Raw genomic sequence first — 20,920 nt, forward strand, 5'->3', positions numbered from 1 at the left:
CACACACACAAACACACACACCTATACAGGTGCACACAAACACACAATGTGACACACAATGTCCCTCTGACCATTTGTCTACTGCTACTGTTCTGAGACATTAACCATTAGTGTACAATTCACAACTGAAGTAACAAAATTCAATTCAATTGTATTTGTATAGTGCCAAATCTCAAGACACTTTTCAATAGAGCAGGTCTAGACTGTACTCCTTATAAAATTATTTATACTACTCGCAATGAACAGACAGTGACAAGGAAAAACTTTCTCTTAAGAGCCAAAACCTCGAGCAGACCCCGGCTTTAGGTGGGCAGCCATCTGCTTCGAAGAGAGAGAGAGAGAGAGATGCACAGCAACAATAATAGTAACAACTATAATAGTAGAACTATGATTAATAATAAAAAAGCAGAAAAACTTCAGGGAAGTTTTGGAGACAATAGGAACCCTGCACTCTGGGAGCACAGTGTTCTAGTTGGGTAATAGGGTATTATGGGATATTTACAGGGAGCCAGTGCATAGAAGCTGTTGCAGGTGAAATGTGATATCTCTTCTGTCAGTACACATGGTGCAGCATTCTGGATCAATGGGAACATCTTTAATAGCAGATCACTATGGGTCTATGGGTTTTCCTCTGTGGAGATCCTCAAAAATGGCATCTTTGCAGGTACTGTTTTGTAGTCTAAAAGGCAAGTAGTGACTACGAGTAAATCAAACATATCAACAGAACTATAACAGTACCTATACCTTACGTGGTCGTATTTTATTGTAGTATTTTAAATATCAAAGATTATACTGAAAGTGAATCTTGCTTTCTTACAGAATCTTACTGATCCTACCCTTAAGCTGTGTATGTGTGAAAGTCTGGCAGCCTGCGTTAACACCAAATTTGATGTTATTGTTTGTGGCAGTGAAACACAAACACACTCTCATACACACACTGACTCACTTCACATGGTCTGGGTGTCAGGTCCTCCTCTAGTCCATAAGGACCCCTGGGCTACCTACACTGCATGCCTGTGCTGGACTGAAGTCTGTCGTTGACTCTGACAACCTCAGGGTGCTGCCTCACGTGTATCCCTCTCTCACTTTCTTTCATTATCTATCTACTTTCTCTTATTCTGTGAAAGCGTCTTTGAGACAAAGATTTCACCAACATTTGTCCCTTGTAAAAAATAATTTTAACTTAACCGAAATCATTGACATTGCAACCATGCAATTGTGTGGTTGTGGTTTTGTTGGCTGTGTGAAGTACCATTCCGTGTTCCATTGCTTCTTTTTTTTTGGTTTCAAACTGTAGAAGCATTGGTTCAAACCCCTTAAAAAGACCCATATGTCTGTGTTCCTGAGAAGCAACCTCTTGCAACCATGCTAATGATGGAAATGACTCAGAAAAACTCTGCAAAAGTGCCCTCTTGAATGCCCCTTTTGTAGATAAAAAATGATGAAGTGCCCTCTAGGGTGTCCTTCCAGTGGATAAACTGTGGTTAAGTTCCCTACCAGTGGAGAAAATGCAGTTAAGTTCCTTAGGGTGCATTTCCAGTTGAGAAAACATTATAAAGTGAGCTTGAGGCTCCCCCTGGAAAACATGATGAAGTGACTTCCAAGGTGCTCTTTTTATTTTTTTTTTGCACCTGCCCCTCAGACACCTGAGTCTGCCACTGATTTGTATTAATAAATCCAACCCATTTTGTAGTATTGTACCAAAGAAAAAGGCATAGTACAGTAGTCTCTTCTTCTAAAAATGTAACATGCAATAGACAGACAATAAAGTTACCCACATTGGGTCACACTGAAATCTGAAATTGGGACTCTGATAAAGTATTCAGACTTGGCACACAACATTCTACTTTGGGAGAAAAGGTGAAAAAAGTCTCATGAAAAATCCTAGTCCTCTGCAAAATGTCCTCTCCAACAGGTCTAAAACTGAAAGTTGTCCTTAGAAAGGCAGAACAACGTGAATACACATACAGTGTATGCACACAAACTAATGTGACCTGTGAGTGTTTCCCTGGCGGCGCCCTGACGTCAGCTGGGAGTCCAGGGCTGGTTGTAAGGCAGGGGGAGGTGTTGGGATCGGTCGTTCTGCTGGAACAGATTTTGATTGGTTCTGTCACACTGACCTTGCACCTTCGTCCTCGCTCTTCTGCACTCACCATCATGACACAACATACACCAGTGTTCCTGGTTTAAGTGTATGTAAGGCATCAGCCTAGACATTATTCAGGATGCCAAACAAAGGAAATTATGGACTATAGGAAAAAGATGTTACATACTTAGTGTTTTAAGATTTAGTACACATTGTTTATTAGTTTTGAAGTTTTATTTTTCCTAGTTTTAGAGTTTAGACATTAAAAGCTTAGAGCCTTACTGTCATTATATCCAACACATAATATTAAATATCTAATTTATTAGGAAACTTTAATCAAGAAAATCAATAGAAATCATATATGTAATGTGAACTGTATATAATAGAAAAATAAGTACAGATACAAGTTATGTCACAGGCAAATATAGATCATAACTGCAATTTGTTCATTTTGACACCATTTTCTACAAACTAGGACCGGCCTGGATTTGTTTCTAATCAGAAAATCATGTTTTATTGATTGAGCCCACCAATATTATGGGAACATGACCCAGTTTCTCTCTTCATCTCTCTCTGAAAGAACTAACTGTTAATGTAGCCAGAAGTTGTATAACTTGAGACCATAACTGTTTCTAATTTGAACATCTCTGTTTGTAATTTAGCAGAAAATGTTATCTCAAGAAGAACAAACTGTAATAACCTCGAAAATCGGCTGCAATGAACAGCCCTTTGTTTCCACTCGTTATGTTTCGAGACACTAAATTAAAATCGACAGCAGGAAACAAAAGTTATTTCTACATCTAAAAAGAACTTGTTACTGCTCTTTTAAGACCTCATTTGTTATTTTTGCTGAACAACACACGGTTCTTCTTGTGTCCACTTCGATCACCTCCATTTTCTGCCTCTCTCTCTACGTCCCTCCATGCATCACAGCCTATAGGCCACCTGATTAAAAGCCGTCTGTCAGAGGTGAGCAGCCATTTTGTTGCAGAGGAACTCAGGGCTGGCGTGATTGGTCTGTTGATTTGATTTGCCGCTCAGTGCTCAGTCACTTATTTATCCTCTGCGCCTGCCATCATTAAATAGGATGCCTCTCCTAATCAGATAACTGACACACATACGCGCGCGCACACACACACGCACACACGCACACACACACACACACACACACACAAACGGCTCTGATCATGTCATTGACAAAGTGTCCTTTATTGGATTAAAACAGAAGTGGAAACGGTTAACTGTCTGCCCAGCACATACACGCACGCAGAAGAGGAGCAGGGTTTATCTGATGCATCTCATTGAGGCAGTATTATGTTCCATAGGGTAGAAAAGAAGAGGCAAGGCTGAGTGCTGCCCATTTAACCGGGCAGGAAGTCAGCAGCAGTCATCAGCCACATCAGGACAAATTAAGATGCTCACGTGGGAATACATCCAGGGTATGTGTTAGGGCCTGGGCACAATAGCATTTATAACAGCAAAATTTGGGACCAATATCAGTGTGCAGAGCTTTTTGCATTCACATGTAAAGAGTTTTATGTAACCCTTCTCTGCTCCACAAAATATATAAAGTACGAACTGATCGTAAGAGATGCAGCATAATCTACAGTAAGTTGTGAAAGAGGAGTAGATGGTACAAATACGTCTAACTTGATAATAATAAACTTAATTATAAAGATAAGCTTTAGTCATCTAGAACTTTTCTTAACAATGTTGCAAAGTACTGTACAACATACAAATAAAAAACAGACAAGGCCGATCAAATTGAAATAATGCCAAAGAACATGAGAACAGAGGTAGTAAAACAAAAAATTGAGTAAGAACAATTATATAGTAAGTATATAGTATAAAAAATGTAATATGATGTGATATTCTCCAGCAATAAATTGCATAAACATGTTATTCCACACACATGTTTAAGAGGCATTTACAAGATTTTTCAGAAGGTATTTTGTTATTTGCAGTTTTAACACTGTTGATCAGACTTTAGTTAGTTACTGATGGTGAGTGATTAGTGAGTGATCACTGAATATGACACCATGGAAGATGAAATTACACATTCCACAGCAGACTGAAATGAAACAATTGAAAATCAGACTAATACTTGTCAAGTGGAAAGGCCTTCTGTCTGACTGGGATTGTATCATGTGTTTTCACTGCAGTTTGTTACCCATGTTTGAGCTGCAGATTGGTGCAGAAGTGGGCCTTAAGCACCTGTTAAAAGGAGCTACATCTGTGAGCACTCTTAACAAGTGCACACATATGGCACAGCTGGATTCATTTGCATACCATGTAGGTGGAGGCGGCACTTGGCAACTGCCTCACTTTGGTCATTAGGTCCTCATGAATATGTAAATTCAGAGGAAGTGTGTGGTAAACACATTTTAGTCCCTGGAAAAATCACGTTTAACACATTCACGCTTTTAACATGCTGATGTTAACACGTGTGATCCAAACATTATTACTGTAAGAATAAATACAATAGATGTAAATAATGTATGGTATATAAGTTCCACTAATTTCCTTTGGGCTACTGTAAGCCGGTTTGGCTGGGAAAATACAAACTTTTTTTTTCCTTCGCTGACTTTCGACCTCTTGAACTTAAAATAGTTCAATTTTGATCTTAACAGTTATATACAGTACTGTGAAAAAGTTTTAGGCACGTGTGAATAAATGCTGTAAACTAAGAATGTTTTAAAAAAATGTAAGGGTTAATAGTTTATTTTCATCAATTAACAATACATTGAATGAACAGAAGAGAAATCTAAATCAAATCAATATTTGGTGTGACCACCCTTCTGGGTACACTTTCACAGTTTGAAGGAACTCAGCTGGTAGGTTGTTCCAAACATCTTGGAGAACTAACCACAGATCTTCTGTGGATGTAGGCTTCCTCAAATCCTTCGATCTCTTCATGTAATCCCTTTCTTTCTTCTGGCTTTCCTTACTGAAACTGGTTGGAAACAATTCGATATTAAATTAAATATAATAATAATATTAAACAATGCACAATCCAAAGTCTTCAGGGCAGTGATATGCAGAAGTGATGTGCTTGTAAATACTGTCATACCATATAACGTTGCTCAGGACATCCATTTTGAATTTTTTAAAAGCTCTCTCTGTGTTAAAAAGTGATACGCTATATCTCCAGTTTGTTTCACTACAGAGGAGAATGAGGGAAAGCTCATCGTTCCAGGTGAGGCGTGTCCTCTAAGTAAGGGGCATACCATATGTGTGTTAGCTGCAATTCTCTCTCCAGCAACTGCTGCACACTTAGAAAAGGCACTGAGATCTCCAACTAGTTTTGCACTGCCCACTTGGCACAGTTATACCACATTACATCACAGGTACAACAGACCACACCTGATCACACCCAGCTGTGACATTGGTCGTGGTCAGGGGCAGACACGTTTTTCGTATAGTGTGGAGAGGAAGAAGCATTTGCTTGGGAAACATCACATGCTCCAGCTGTGAGTGAGTGAGTGTCCATCAGTGTTGTCCCTGTGATGAACTGCTTCTCCAGGCTTGTCATTCTGCCTTCTACCCAGTGTATATGAGCAGCCTGCAGCCCTCATGAGGATTAAGTGAGAAGAGTAAATGAACTGATTCCTGCCGCTTTATCTTTACCCACCATCACCCTCTCTCCTGCTACCCTCTCATCATCTCCCAGTCCTCCATTCATCTTCTGCCTCAGCTTCTCTTTTCCGTTTCATCTCTTTTTCACCTGCGTCGTACTTCCCCTGCTCTTTCTTTCCATTTTATTTTTTTCTCTCCCTTCCCTTATTGATTAGCTGAACACTTTCTTTCATTCCAGGTTTTAACAAGCAGCCCTGAGTTCAGGGTTATGGAAATAAAAGGCAGCCCGCTGCTGTCACAGCTCGTGGGCTTGTCCACAGAGGGCCACCATAGGCCTTCAGTAATGACTGGACTACAGAACTGGTGTCCTTGGGGTCCTCTTTACGTCATTCCTGTTCTTCTCATCTTTTACCTCGACCTCATCCCTCAGTCCCTTTCTCTTATTTTCACACTCTCCTGTGGTAATTGCAGTTCGAGCTACAAGATTTAAAAAAAAAATGCCCCTGAACAGTCAGCTGACCCCTGTTCTTTTTCGTTTCTGGTTATTTCAGTGTTTATTTGTCCGTCAGTGAGGGTAGCAATGTTTAAACGCCTAATCGCGGTGCTGATCAGTGGATCAGCACTGAGAATGGACTTCAGTGATGAAGATGACATCTTGTGTCCTGCAGTAACCTTTAGAAATGAAAAAGTTGCATAATCATACATTCTGAAATTTTTAATGAGGTAGAAGGAGTAGATGCCTTTTTAAGGACTTTGTGGAATGTGTGTAAAACAATGTTTTTTTAGACACCTTATTGTTCCAAGCAGACTGTTATATAAATGTCTTTATAAAAATCTGGAGGGGATCTTTAAATCTTGGACTGTATTTTCTATTTAAAATAAATCGGTTGTGTTCAGAGACAGAATTTAGTGTGTTTTGACAAAACAAACAAAAATTGTAGCTTTTAAAAATACCATAGAAAAGATTTACCACCACCTCCATCACACAGCCTCAGGACTAACTCAGGACTCAACATAATTTATACATTCTTTGTTTGTGTATATTCAGCTTGCTTGATGCGTATGTGTGTGTGTTAGTAGTGGTGTCAGACGTGTGTGTTTGTGGCTCTGCAGTGGTGTGGATCAGGAAGAAAAGGGTGTGGTCTAAACAGCTCATTGATTATAGTTGTTTAACGACTGCAGTTGTTGTAAATTGAAATGATGGCTGTTGGCTGGAGCTGATGTACTACTGGAAAGTGAGAGTGTGTGGGAGAGATAAATAAGGAGGAATGTATGTATTCATTTACTATATTAAACTTAATGGTCACAGTTTGTGTATTACTTGTTATGAATAGAATTTTTGGTGCATTTGTTTTTGAATGTGTGTTTATTCATACTTTTACAGTAGTGTATGTGTGTATGTTTTATTTTTTTCTTTCCGAGGTAGTGTATGTGTGTACATCCATAATAAGTCTTTATATTGTCAGCGGGTAATGATGTAAATTGCTGCATTGGAAGCCTGAATGCAAAGCCAGGCTCTTTTCTCCCTGATGCCTGTATTAATGCTGCATCCCTCTGGACCAAAATCAGCTTTTCTGCAGGTTTTTCAGTGTCAGGCCATTTTACCTGCTGCACAAATGCCGGTAAACCTCTTAAGCCCATTCTGCCCCATTTCTTTCTCTCTTCCCCTCCCAACTAGTCTCAGAGGATTCACCAAAGACAAAGACACAGCCTTTCTGGCTATTAAGGCCATTTAAAGGTATCCCCATGTTACACATGCTTGAAATATATTGCTGTCAAATGTATTGTGATGCCTGTGATCAGGTTTTTTTTTTTAACGTACTTTATAGTCCTTGTTAGCTACAGTGCTGCTCAGGGATTTTACTGATTTTAAAATAGATCTTTGGCTTATGCAGTCCACCTGTAGTGAGGATCAGATGATGTCACATGCTAATTAGCACATCAGTGGCCTTAGCTGTATCACTTTCACGCTGTCTTAAAGTTTCATAAAGGAAAATGCATGACTTTGAGTCTTTTTCCAAAGCCAATTAAAATGAAATATATATGGAAATGAATATAATCGTCCAGGTGTGTCAGACAGGGTTGATTTCTTATGAAACAGCTCACTGAGAAACATTTAGACATCTGAAGTGAAATTGCAGTCTTATTATTAGGAACGTATTAGGTCCTGATTTTAGTTTTCACACTTAGACAAAGACTTGACATTGACAGCCAAATAAACAAAGTGTTACAACTGATGTCCTCATCCACTGTAATATGAAAGCTGCTACACAGTGTATTCACCTTTTCACAATAAATGTACATCATTATATTTATCTTTTTTTATTGACTGCTAATGTAGCAAGAAAACATTAACATTGTTTTTTATATCAATGTTATTAATATTGTTATTTGTGTTTTCACTGAAATATTTCTGAAATAGAAATGATACTTCTGTTGAAATCCACTAGAATAAAATGACAGAAGTTCTGCACTTTAAGTACTGTCAAAGTAGCAGTGGCAGATCAGGAGACATCCACAAAAACTAAGTTGTCATATTGGTTGATCTTGGAAGATACAGGCAAGTTTTGTTGCTTAGGTTCTCAGAGCTGGTACACATGATTGTTGCACCTTGAATATTAATCACCAGAAAACCAGCCGTCTGTGGACGCAACCTATTACAACCAATATTTAAGTTTATTGTTGATTAGCAACCTCTGGTGGTCCTAGTATTTATGATGGGAGCTGTAAGAGCGAGAAAGTCCACATATGGAAGTGACTGAGGGGGTCAATGGGTCAAACATTGGACCCAGGAGACTGGGGTTCATGTCCTTATGACTTATTTAAAGTTTTAATGTTACATACGTCACTTACACTGTGTTACTTGCATAATGTGACACACTTATTTTAACCCACACCATGATTTGCCTAAACCTTTTTTTTGTCAGCTAAACCTAACCAAACTGTGACTGCTTCATAATGTTAACCACATTTTAATCTTATGTGACTTAGGTTGCGTGACTTAAACAACCTATTTCCGGTCTGACACGCTGCTTGTCGCTTGCACTCTCCAACGGTCATTACTGCAACACAGCCTTGGACAGTTTTACTTTGTTAATTTAACAACAAAAAACGCATTCAATTTGATAAATTTTCTGTGGTACCATGACTATTCTTCTGTACCATGCTTCTGTCAAATGATGTGACGCTACATGTCATGGTCACTGTGTGTTACACTCAACGAAAACAACCAACTCGACTCACTGGCAGGTGGTGGGACTTGCTAAGTCTGTGACATTAACTCAGTCCTCTAGCTTCTGACCCATGAACATGGCTCCCAGTGGCTTTTATTGAAACATGCAATACACTACCATTTTTAGGTCCCTTTAGTGGTGCCAAAAATCAGATGTGGCATCAGTACAACCCAATATTTAGTCATTATTTTGTGTTTCTCTTCATTTTTGTATCTTGGTCTTGGTTTTGTAACTTCAGGCTGTGGTCTTCAGTTTGACCATTATACTGCCCGGCTCAGCTGTGTCCTAGAAGTACCTTGTTGTGCTGTGTGCATCTATCTCAGAATGCACATCTTCCTCCAACTGTCTAGAAAAAAGACATCAGGAGACTCTGAGCCATCCAACAGAAAACTCTGCTGTTTTCTTCCTACAGGGCAGAAAAGTGAATGGAAAATCAATTATGTCTGTAATAAATAATCCTCTTAACATGAGGGAGTTTAAATATGGACAACAATGGCTTTTCAAGAGGTTTTCATAGCTGAGGGCCAAAAAGGTGCATCTCTCATACTCACACAAAAGTGCACAGATACAGTAAACACACTGTAATGAAGACAGATTGCACAGTTATATTTTGAAGGATAAGGTGAGAGGTGAGGAACAGTTTTTATAGTGATGTGTGAGCAATGTGTGGGTGTGTGTGCTGATGAAACAAGTGGAAATATGTTGTAATTTTTTTTTACTTTAATGGTGCAACATACAGTGTAATGTGTATAATTCCATTCCGTTGACATGGAAAACATGTTCCATTTAAAGGTTCAGTTCACCGAAATCATAAAAATACATATTTTGCTATTTGGCCTGGCTGTATTTACAGATACTTTAGGCTAGTCAATGACCTCTCTGTAAACTACTTTGGGAACAACAAGTATATATGTGGAGTGAAGAGCTATTGTTTATGGAAAGTCAAGTTTATATAGATTTTTTCCAAATATCATTTTTCAATACTTTGAGGTGCAGAAACACTATTAGATTCACCTTTGTTGTGTGGAGACCAGAAACTGTTTGCATGACTAAATACCGCTAGGATAAATTGGCAAAAATGTGTTTCTTTATTGTAGTTTGGGCAAATTGACCCATTATAATAATCTAAACATGTCTGAGTCAACATGTATCCGATCTGTGGCGCAGGACAGCAGAGAGCCACACACTGCGCCAGCATCCCAGCACAGAAAAAGTGATGATGGATGGTGCGGTCAGTGGATTTAGTGGTGCTGTAGCATCCAGCAGGTTTGTCGGAGTAAAGTGCTGCAGAGAGCACAAAAGGCCAGAAGCCTTTTTCTCACAGGCTAATCTCATAATAACCTACAGACCATATGGGTGGTTGCTCGCATTGTATTCTCATTGTGTGTGTGTGTGTGTCAGACAAGGAGATAGAGAACATGTGAGAATGTATTTGGCAGAAATAAAATTGTTGGCCTTATGTAAGAGGTCTGAACATTGGCCTTAGGTAAGAAAGATGTTCACCCACGGTTATTGCATCAGTTTCACATGATGCTCTATAGCACATGTTGGGGGGCAAGGTTACACAAGGGCATGCTGAGTTTTGTGGGATGCATTGCCAGAGTGTTTCGTTTGCTTTATGCAAACCAGTATCAATACTACAGATATAGAATCAACCAGTTCAAGACATGTCATTATTCATTTCAAAACAACTCATCGTCTACCTCTGGGCTGATCTGGTTTAATCCTCTTTTACCAGTATAACCTTCTGCTTCTTTGTGTTCCATAATTGTGTACATACACTAAAAAGTAGTGCTGATACAATTAATCATTTATTCTATACATCAGGCATTAACAACAACTTAATTTAGGTCTGACTGATGTAGAGTTGTGTTTGTCTTTGTGTAGGTGTCATTTTAATTAAATTAATTAATTTTTAATTTAATTAAATTAAAACTACATTTGAAATGTGAGGATTGGCTTTATATAGAAATTAAAAAAGATGAATAAGAAATAAGAAATCCACATTTTAACTGTTTGTTAACTGATTAAAATATAGGACAGTTTTAACACTGAGTTAACACTGAGTTAACATTACTGATCCACAAAATATTCATAACCCTGTTTTAGATTATGTGGTTCTTCTTCTTATTTTATTTGATAGTTTTTTCACATCTGGACCCCAGATTTTTAACTTTGCAGTATGTGTATGTATTGGTTGCAGTATTTGTTAACTGTTCTTTTCTTCTCTGGTCATTGCCTTTTCCAGATTGCTTTCTCTCAACACAACAGCATCATGGACCTGGTGCAGTTCTTTGTCACCTTCTTCAGGTAAGTTTTTTGTCATGTCATATTTACTGTACGCACTGTGCCTTGCTGCAGAACATCCAGCTGCTCCTCACAGGACTTTGCTGCTCAGTGGTTCAGTTCCCAGAGGCTCTCTGCACAACTAGGCCATAACCTGCACTCATTGAGTTACAGTAGATGGCAGCAGCCTCAGGCAACACACTTAAACCCCAACTGCTCTGGCGATCTTCTGCATTTGCTCAACAGCAACAAGCAGAATTGTGAAACTCCCATGTGTTGGGATAGTGAAAAATGAGTAAACCAAATGGACAGTTTTGCAGTAAACTATGATTTGTTGATTTGCAGGTCAAAATGAGTCAAGTCATCTACTGTAGGTTAAAATTGGGTTAGGTTTGGATTAAAGGTGTAAGCTGTTTGGATGTCTAGGTTACATACTGAATAACCTTTGCTCTAACCACTCATTTCACCATCTACTTAAGACCTACTTCACTCTGAAATATAGTCAGCAATGGTATTATGGAACCTTGATGTTAGAAAATACTTTTCAACCACATTTAGTCCACCTAGATGTCCTTTGACCTGCAAAATTAGTGAGCTGTGAACAGCCAATGCATGTTCCGTATTCATGACTTCCCTTTTTCCTACCTATTCACTTACTTGAATCAAACATACACCAATCTCATCTCACTAAACTGTAAATGTCTAATCTAATTATCCCATAAGAATGTACATGTTTTTTTTTCACCAATATTGCTACCTCTAGATATTTTAACGAACATAAAGGCACCATGCAATAGCTGGAGTTCTTGGTTGAGTTCTGAGATCAGTCAGGAGCTGATTTGCCACACAGGCATACTCCGTCTGTTGCTGGTTAGCTTAGTACATGGCAGTGGATGTATTTGTTTTTTTGTTTGTGGTGTGGTAGCAAAACTATTAGCAACAGATATCTCAAAACCAAAAAAATCTGGAACTAACTAGATCCCACTGGCACTAAGTATGGATCTTTTGTGATTGGGCTGACCTGGATCCTGGAGCTGCTTGGTGGCCAAAATCAGACTGAGCACAACATCCTGTCCTCTGTTGTTTAATAATATCTGTGCTTAACAAGGTTTAAGGTAAATAATAATACTTAAATACTAGCAATTATTCCAAGCTCAACCATAATTTCCACGAGTCCATTAAATACCAAACAGCCAGACAAAGCAGTGAGTTCTTGGGGGTTTTTTTTGGACTGTGTGAGAGACATTTATGTTACAGCTTGTCATGCAGACTGACAGCAGATATAATGAGAGAGTGTTTTGGGGGAAAAAGTCTGGAATGGAGTCTGCTGTCTTCAGGCAAGATTCTGCCACTCAGCTACGACACCGGACAAGTGTGTGTTTGTCTGCCTGTGTGTGTGTGTAGTCATCTGGGCGAGTGTGTATGTGCACGTTGTTTCCTGTATATGTACGTATGTGTCACTGTGTGTTCATGCTCGAGTGTGTTTGTGTCACTGTGCAACCATGTGAGGAAGGGAGCCATTTTTGTGCCCACGGCCGGCTTCTGGACATCAGCGACCTTTAGGCCAGCATAGAGGGATGATGTCATCAGTAGGGGACAGCGTCAAGTTTTGCCGGGAGAGTTCAGTGTTGCTTTTGTGTGTGTGTGTGTGTGTGTGTGTGTGTGTTAGTCACTGGTCTATTTATGAGTTGCTCTCTTCTGCACTGCACCAGACTCTCAGTGAGAAAAGGTTATGAGCTATAAGGACTTTTTTGTAGCTGTTGTTGGTTTATTTACTGCCCTTGTTATGTAATGTAATGTTCATGTTTTTTCTCTGCTCGAAAGGTATTCAGGTCCTTTACTTATATATGTAAAGGACTGAAAAAGAAGAAAGTAGTGTAAATAGAAAGTAGTAGTATTAAAGCATAGAGCCCAGTTCAGACCAAAGATTCACATTGAGACAAAACAGTTGCAGGGAAAAGTTGCAGCGGTGTGAACTGGCCCGCCTCAACTCGACTCAAGCTGGCTGAGCTAGAACGTCACCAATCGGATTGTTGCAAAGTCAGCTAAACAAGTCAGTTACAAACTGTCAGCTGATTGAAATGGCAGAGTTTTGGATGGAGGAAGGAGAGGATCACTGATACAAGCTGGCTCCAAATTCTCAACCCTCTCATTTAATCGAGTTCATCGTTTCATCAATAAACTGTAAAAAGTAACTCACTGTCACTATCCTCGTTTTAGATTGTAGGATGCTACAAATTATAACCAGCTACAATAAAAGCCTGAAAAGCCGGCAGTTAGACGATACACTGTCTTGTGTAGTAGCATTGGCGTGAAGTTTTCCGAATGTTGCAGACCAGTGCTATCAAGTAGTTGCAAGTTTTAATTTGTCTTGTTGGGAATCTTTTGAACTGGGCTTAAGAGGCGGATATACCTTGTGTATACCTAGTTTAAACACACATCACAAGCAGCAATTTTTATAAGAAACCCTACCATTACAGAGCAACTGCTGATATGAGCTAATGACTGCTCTTACATAAACAGTCGTGCAAAAAAATCTAACTGCTATAGAAAAGTAACTCAGGGCAGCACTATATGAAATACACTACTTTCTTCTTTTTCAGTCCATGCATATATAGGTTGTGTGCATGTCAGGGATGCAGGCTTATCAGCTCATATGCTTGTGTCTGGGTCTACACTATGTAGGTATGTGTGGGTATGTGCATTTCTGTTGGCTCCACTGTGCTGATGTGGTCAGGAGCCAGAGTGCCAAAGAGCCTGAGTCATGACTCCCTTTTTGTGTGTGTGTAAATGTGTGTGTGCGCGCATGTGAGGGGGGTAGCCTGTAGGCAGAAGGCACAGTGATGAGATGCAGTCTGGCACTGGGAAGGAAGAAAGAGGGAAGATATGCAGCTCATATAGAAATAAGTGAATTGATTGAAAGGAGAGATTGGAGATCTATCTGTGTTGTCTTATCGATTGATGTATCTGTCTGTCATCAAGCAGAAACGTTGAAGGAAATATAACCTGGCTTGGATCAACATAACCTTTACACTGGATGCATAACTGCAGACTGTTCACTGCTAAAGCTGTCAATGTATTTCATTTGTTACCCACTGCAATGTAAGTAACATTTTTTAAAAGTCGTAGGGTTTTTTTTCAAATCAGAGAGATTCTGGCTTAGCAATTAATTTAGTAACTCAGCAATTACCTTTCCTCCTGAATCTATTTGAGCTGCTTCAGGTTTCTACTTCCTGTGTCTCCCTGATTATCTGTGAGATCTTCTTCTTTTGAAAAGTTTAAAACTCTCCTCCCCTCCTTCTTCTGTCTCCTCCCCCTCCATCCATCCTTCTCATGTATTCTTTCTCATCTCTAAGAAGTGGAGAAAAAAGGAAAATGGCCATAATTAAACAGCATTTATGTCTCCGCTCTCCACAGTCTCAAATGCTAATTGGTGACACTGCAGTTCAGCTTTGTCCAATTACTCCCAGCTCTCGCTCGCTTGATTAGCAATCAGTTTCTCTCTCGCCCTTTCTCTCTCTCTTTCCCAAAACAGAGGAGAAGCTACTCTGCACTAAGTGGCTCATGAGACTCGCCCACTTCATTTCAAAATGACCGTTCCTATCAAGGTTCACTTCCACCAGGATTCATTGTGGACGTGTCTCTCTATTTGTACTTTTCTGGTTTTGAAATTGCTTTATTTGTTTAAACATGTACAAAAGGAAAAGCCATAGGCACTTACACAGAGAGGAGTAGGAGTGAGACACTTCTGAAGCCTTTTTTCTTCAAGAGCAGTATATGTATCTTGATTGCATTAGGACTTGGAACCACTTGAGCGCACAACTGTGCATATGACTTTTTAACTGTTTGGTTTGGTTTATTTACAGTATACATCTCCAAAAAGTTGGTCTGGGGATAGTTATAGTTTGACTGGTGTGACTGTAAGGCAAAGCTGCTTTGTAGAACTTTGGTTTTCCTCTGATGTTGTCCTGTGAAGATATGGGGACAAGAATTCTACAAGGGAAAAAAGTTGCTTTGACACTGACTTGACTGACAGTGTGACAGGGATTCAGGGGATTCCAAATTGAAAATCTGGACAGTCATTTTTAGGAAGCAGCAGGAAGAGTTTATTAGGATGTTTAGATGTGTAAAGTAGCCATCTGGTTCACAGGCAAGCTTTAGTTCACTTTATTCACATGTTTCTCATTTGCTGAAATAAAAATGCAAAGGTAAAAGAAAGTAGAAAGATCTAGTTAGGGAAAGACACAGATCCTTGCGGCGAACAAATAAAAGTGTAGATGTTGAAAACATTACAGGAAGAGATCCCACAGCTTCTCTCTCAGGACTGGAGGCCTGTCTCTACCCTGAGAGTCAGTTTGCTGCTTGTGCAGATGGAAAGCTGTTTCCGATTGTGTGCTATCTGTGGCTCATGTTCAACGAATAGCTTATTGATTTTTCTCTCTGCCCGCTGGGGATCAGATGTTTCACTGTGTTCTCCTGTGTGTGTGTCTGTGTGTGTGTGTGTGTGTGTGTGTGTGTGTGTGTGTTATATGTACTGTGCTTTTGACTTTTATTTGTTTAAACGGCACTACTTAAAATAACAAGAACACACACAATCATGTACACACTCTCACATAGACCCCAACTTGTTCTTACCCATACTAATCAGTTCGATTGCTATTACCTGTGGCTGGACAGTCTTAAACCTGAACCTATCAAGATGCTCGGTGGAGTGTTAACAAACCCACAGGATGGCCTGCCCTCCTCCCCCCTCCTCCCCCTTCTTCTTTCTCCCTTCCCCCTAATGCCTTGGTAATAGCGATAATTAGCCGCTCCACTCCATTGGTTAGATAGCTAAGCTTGGGCCCTGTGGCCCATTAATGGCAAGCTGAGGTAATACAGACGGAATGGGGAATCTTGGGCCTGATTGGATTTGAGTCCCAGCCAGTGGAGGGTTTTTAGAAGGTACATTTGGAGGATAGAAAATCATTGCAGGGGAGTTACTGAGTGTATTTGTCTTTGCTGTAATCTGGTGTCTAGCCCAGTGTGCTCATGATCATGCAAATGGGTTACTAGCTCAAGCAAGTGAAGTTATTTATTTTGTTTTGAAAATAATATTTTATATATATATATTTTATATATAGGCATTTGAGAAACAAGTAAACAGTGAAATTAAGATTGGGTCATGTAACAAGAATTTACTTTGTGCCTAATATTCTCATTATAATCCTGAGTTGCAGACTCAGACTATAATCAGTTGCAGAGGGTTAGTTTAAACCTTTTTGAAAATTGTAAACGTTTTAACTGGATTACTTTTTAGCTGCGTTCTTTCTGCACACACCCTCGGTTTGGATGTAAATGCCTGGGGAGGTACAGTTCTTTGCTCCCAAAAAAAAATCAGCTTCCACTCCAAACTGGACCTCTGTGGAGAGTTTGTTTGTTGATACAAACTCTTAAAGAACTGAACATTATTGGATGCCTAGACAGTAGGAAAAAAAGAAAATAACCTATTCAAACATGTTGAAGGCCAGAACACACCCAAGCGTTGAAAGAATTAAAAACAGCTGGAAGACCGCCTGTTACAAAGCTCCCAAAACAACAGAAGTGGATCGGACCCCACTGACTTCCCACTTTATGAAAGCATGGACAAATCCATCACTTTTGCACACATCACACAGCTGTTCTGATCAATCTGTTAGCACACGTAAACACCAGACTGTATTAGACACATCCCATGTGAACTGTTGACCCAAAGTCAAGTCAAGTCAACTTTATTGTCAAGTATGCTACATGCACGACATACAGCATAGATGAAATTTCAGTCCTCTCGGACCCACAGTGCAAACGGTAATACGTTGGGTATTTACAGGATGAAATAAAATAGGATAAATAAGTATTTAAACAGGTGAGGTCAATAAACAATGGAAATCAATTTCATGTAACTGAAGCTATTGTTTGTCTGCCCTACAAGTCCTCCAAATTTAACAACAGAACACGTTGTTTGTCCATGTCCCTCTAGAATATTGGAATGGAAGGGTTTTCTGATCTGATGTCTCTTTTGGCAGGACGACGACATTTCCCTGTTCCTTCTAAAACCAATGACAAATCACTGTTAAAAATAAATCTGTTAGGTTCAGGCTCCAAAACAACTAATTTAGATTTAGGGAAAGCTCATGGTTTGAGTTTAAAGAAACATGAATTGGATTAAAATGACTATGGTCAGTCATGGTATAGCTCATACAGAGTTGAATCATCTCTGTAAAGTGTCAGGACACGTTCAAGTCTATTGGATGAAAACTTTTCATATCATCTCAAAAAAGTCATCAGTTGGGATCTTGAAACCGGAAGGTTTTCATCCAGCAGCAGCACTGTGCATCTTGCCTCCATCGCCGGAGGGGATTTCCTGCTTGTTTGACTGCAGCTGAGAGGTCGGCTGTGGATTGAAGAGGCCATGAGTGCAGCCTCTTCAGCAGACTGGGTCTGAAAATGTCACGCTCATTACAGCACTAATACCCTTTACAATGCTGTCATCCTCACATAGAGACACAGGAGGACACATCACACATGCACTCTCACTTAGACACACACACACACACACACATAGATAGATGAAGAGGAGGATTGTTTCGGAACTGCTGTCCTCAGCAGTTTCTCAGGGACTTCCTGTTGGTAAGTCTTTGGGTGCGCTTGTCTTGAGTTCTTGTCAGAAGTGCTGGTTGAGAGAGGAGCTTTGTGTTTGGCCAGATAACTTTGGCCTCCAGACACTGAACTTTGAGGGAGAATGTGTATGTGCGTGCGTGTGTGTGTGTACATGAGACCTTGTTCTTTGTTAGAGAGCATCATGTCGCTCGTTGACCTCTCGCTGCCCTTTGCTGTCCTAAAATCCCCAGCTGCCTGTGGTCACCGCGGTTTTGTTGCTCACCACAAATTTCCCAAGAACTTCACTCTCCTTTGGCGCCTTTGCTCTCTGAAAAGTGGAGCTTGAGGGCAGTAAATTAGTGTGAAGATCTGCTTTATGGTTGTATTGTGGTTGTGTGCCTTTTTTTCATTTTCCTTTTTACAATTGGAAGTGTTTTTTAAGGACAACTACAAAGACTACTGCAAGCATGAAGCACATTGTTATTTAAATTACGTTATCTGCAGATACTGGACTACTGGAGTTATATAATGTGGAGAAACAACCCAATAATTGCTTAATGGTTTAGAGATGTACAGAAACATATTTTTAAAATGGCACTGTAAGCATGAAAACATTAGATTTTATGTTTTTCTTGCATTTTCCTTGTAATTATTTTCTTTTGTGTCTTTGTTTCTTGTCAGCAGTAGCTTCTTCTGTTATGACTTTTTTATGGACTGAGACTTGTATAAGTGCACCTACAACATGTTATTAAATGTACAATCTCCACTCAAATGAAGTATGAAGCAGCATAGCCTTTTTAACTTGTGCCCCCTTAAAAGGTTGAATATGTCCTTACGTAGCGAGTGGGTTAACCAAATAGTTATTTTCCAGTGCACTTATTTTCCAGTATTTTACAAGAAAACAGAGAAGCCCAAAGTTCAGTTTGTGTAGCAGAAATATGTTTCAGGTATTTTCTTTCATCTCTTGACCCTTTAGATTGATATGGCTGATAACAGGAGTACAGCTACAATTTATGCGTTGAGGTGTGTGTACTCACCCCTAAGTAGGTATTTAAGTATCCCACACAAAGACAGCTTTATATTTAAACTACTGATCTGTATTTACTGTATTCATCATTAAGTACCTCCCATGAGTCAACACAGGTTTCTTTGGAGGTGATTTATTGGCAACTTACAACTCATTCCGGTTCAGATTTGGACTCTTGCTTCTTGTCCTTTGTCCACTAAGGCTAAAAGTACAGGAGAAAAAGTACTGTTGTCGGATTACTTTAAAGGTCCAGTGTGTAACATTTAGTAGGCTCTACTGGCAGAAATGGAATATAATATTCATAGGTGTTTTTTCATTTGTGTATAATCACTGTAATATCTTCTACACACTTCAAAGCCTGTTCTCATTCCCAGGTCTTTAAATACAGACACGAGGGCATGTGATGAGACAATAGGGTATACATTAGCTATGGCCAACTATAATAACCCTAACTCCCACTGACTCCATGTGTATTTTCTGCATGCTTTTGTTCATGCACTACTCAGGAATCATTGATATCTGATTGACTGTCTCATTCTGTGTCCCTCTCCTCTCTCCAGCTGTTTCCTGTCTCTGTTACTGGTTGCTGCTGTGGTTTGGAAAGTCAAGCAGACCTGCTGGGCCTCACGACGTAGAGAGGTAGGACGCCTTGTGTATGTGTGTATGTATAACACGTATTCTCACGTATGTCAGTATGTTACAGTATGTGTATAGCGAACAGCATACGCATACATTTGTTGACAGTACATGTTGTGAAGCTGTGTGTGTGTGCTTCACTCTGCCACACATAAGCTGTTAGATGCAGCTGCCACATCGAAGACTAAAGTAAATACACACTGACGCACCCCCCCACCCACATTTGTGAAGGGTGGGTTAATGTCACCAGTTGTGAAAGAATAAAAAAAAGATCTCTCCGCTTAACGAGCGTCGCCGTGACAATAAACAAGGCCATCCCCCCTAATTAGTGCTCCTCGTGAACCAATTAACTCAGACGAAGCGATGCTAAACGAAGTGGAATGGAGTGATATATCACTTAAAGCATCAACAGATGCCGCATCAGTTCATATTTACTCCTGACCCCTCCCATACACACACACTCGCACACAAACACAATTTACACCCAAAATCAATTCAACAGCTCCACTGTTGGACTTGTTTTGGATCTATCCTCTTTGCAGTAATAACCCATGCTCTCTTTCTCACTTGTTTAATGTTTTTATGCATTTCTTTCCCAGTGTTTTGTGTTTGAGTCATCAGGGAGGATTCAGTGTTGCTTATGAGCAGTGGTGATAGTCTGTTTTTATTGGTGTAATCCACACGTTCCACAGGGAACTATTGTTTTTAAATACACTTGTTGGTTTCTGGTCCTCCTCTGCCGCTGCTGCTATTCTGTCATTATGCAGAAAGCGCTGCTGCTTTCATGTGCAAATTAAATTTCAGTATTTAAATGTTGGTGACATGTTATGTTACTTTTATGGTCTCTCAAAAAGAATCGGCTTCAATTAGGAGGATTTGTCATCTGCTTAAGTGGTGTAAACTAAACCCTGCACTCTGTGAGAGAAGTTGATGTCATTTTTTTGTCACTGTGACTTGTTTTCACTGCTTGATATGTATAAAAAAGAAAACAAAATCAAGGAAATAGTCCACAAGTAGTTATACTGTAAAGATAAAGCTGACATGTTACCACACATCCAAAAGTTTGCATTTTTATTGCTAAACTACCAGGTGTTAAAAGTACAAATTAAGATTCTTAAATTCAGCTACAACAAATTTGTTTTTATTACTGATTTTAACAGATTTTCTGTTTTTTATCAATCAAAATAGATACATTGCTACAGTTTTGCCTTGAAAACCAAAAACACTAAACTAACATTTTGTCACTTTTTTCAAATTGCAAGGTTTTCCAACTAAAACACTGGGAGCTGCTCTAATCAATATTTTTATATTGACCGTGGATGGATGTGTAAAGTGAAAATGGTTGCTCATAGCGATGAGCCCACAAAGAATTTTCTGTACTGCAATTCCCCTCAGCACTACGGACCGTTTCAGCATTCTTTCGGTTTACAATTAAATCTAATAGTGGTAGCAAGACTA

The 20,920-nt window shown here is 39.5% G+C and overlaps 1 protein-coding gene across 2 annotated transcripts in view; it reads left to right on the forward strand.

Annotated features, from left to right (window-relative positions):
* atrnl1a (attractin-like 1a) overlaps nt 1–20,920 on the forward strand; it is a gene marked incomplete in the record, with an annotated part of 267,240 nt that overhangs the window by 148,690 nt on the left and 97,630 nt on the right. For both annotated transcript variants that reach the window (XM_035663942.1, XM_035663941.1), the window contains 2 exon segments: nt 11,144–11,205; nt 19,387–19,465. In XM_035663942.1, the coding sequence (XP_035519835.1) occupies nt 11,144–11,205; nt 19,387–19,465 (141 nt within the window).

Source organism: Morone saxatilis, unplaced genomic scaffold (genome assembly GCF_004916995.1).
Source record: "Morone saxatilis isolate NCDOM2014 unplaced genomic scaffold, NCSU_SB_2.0 Contig19, whole genome shotgun sequence".
In the NCBI taxonomy this organism is placed as follows: Eukaryota; Metazoa; Chordata; class Actinopteri; family Moronidae; genus Morone; species Morone saxatilis.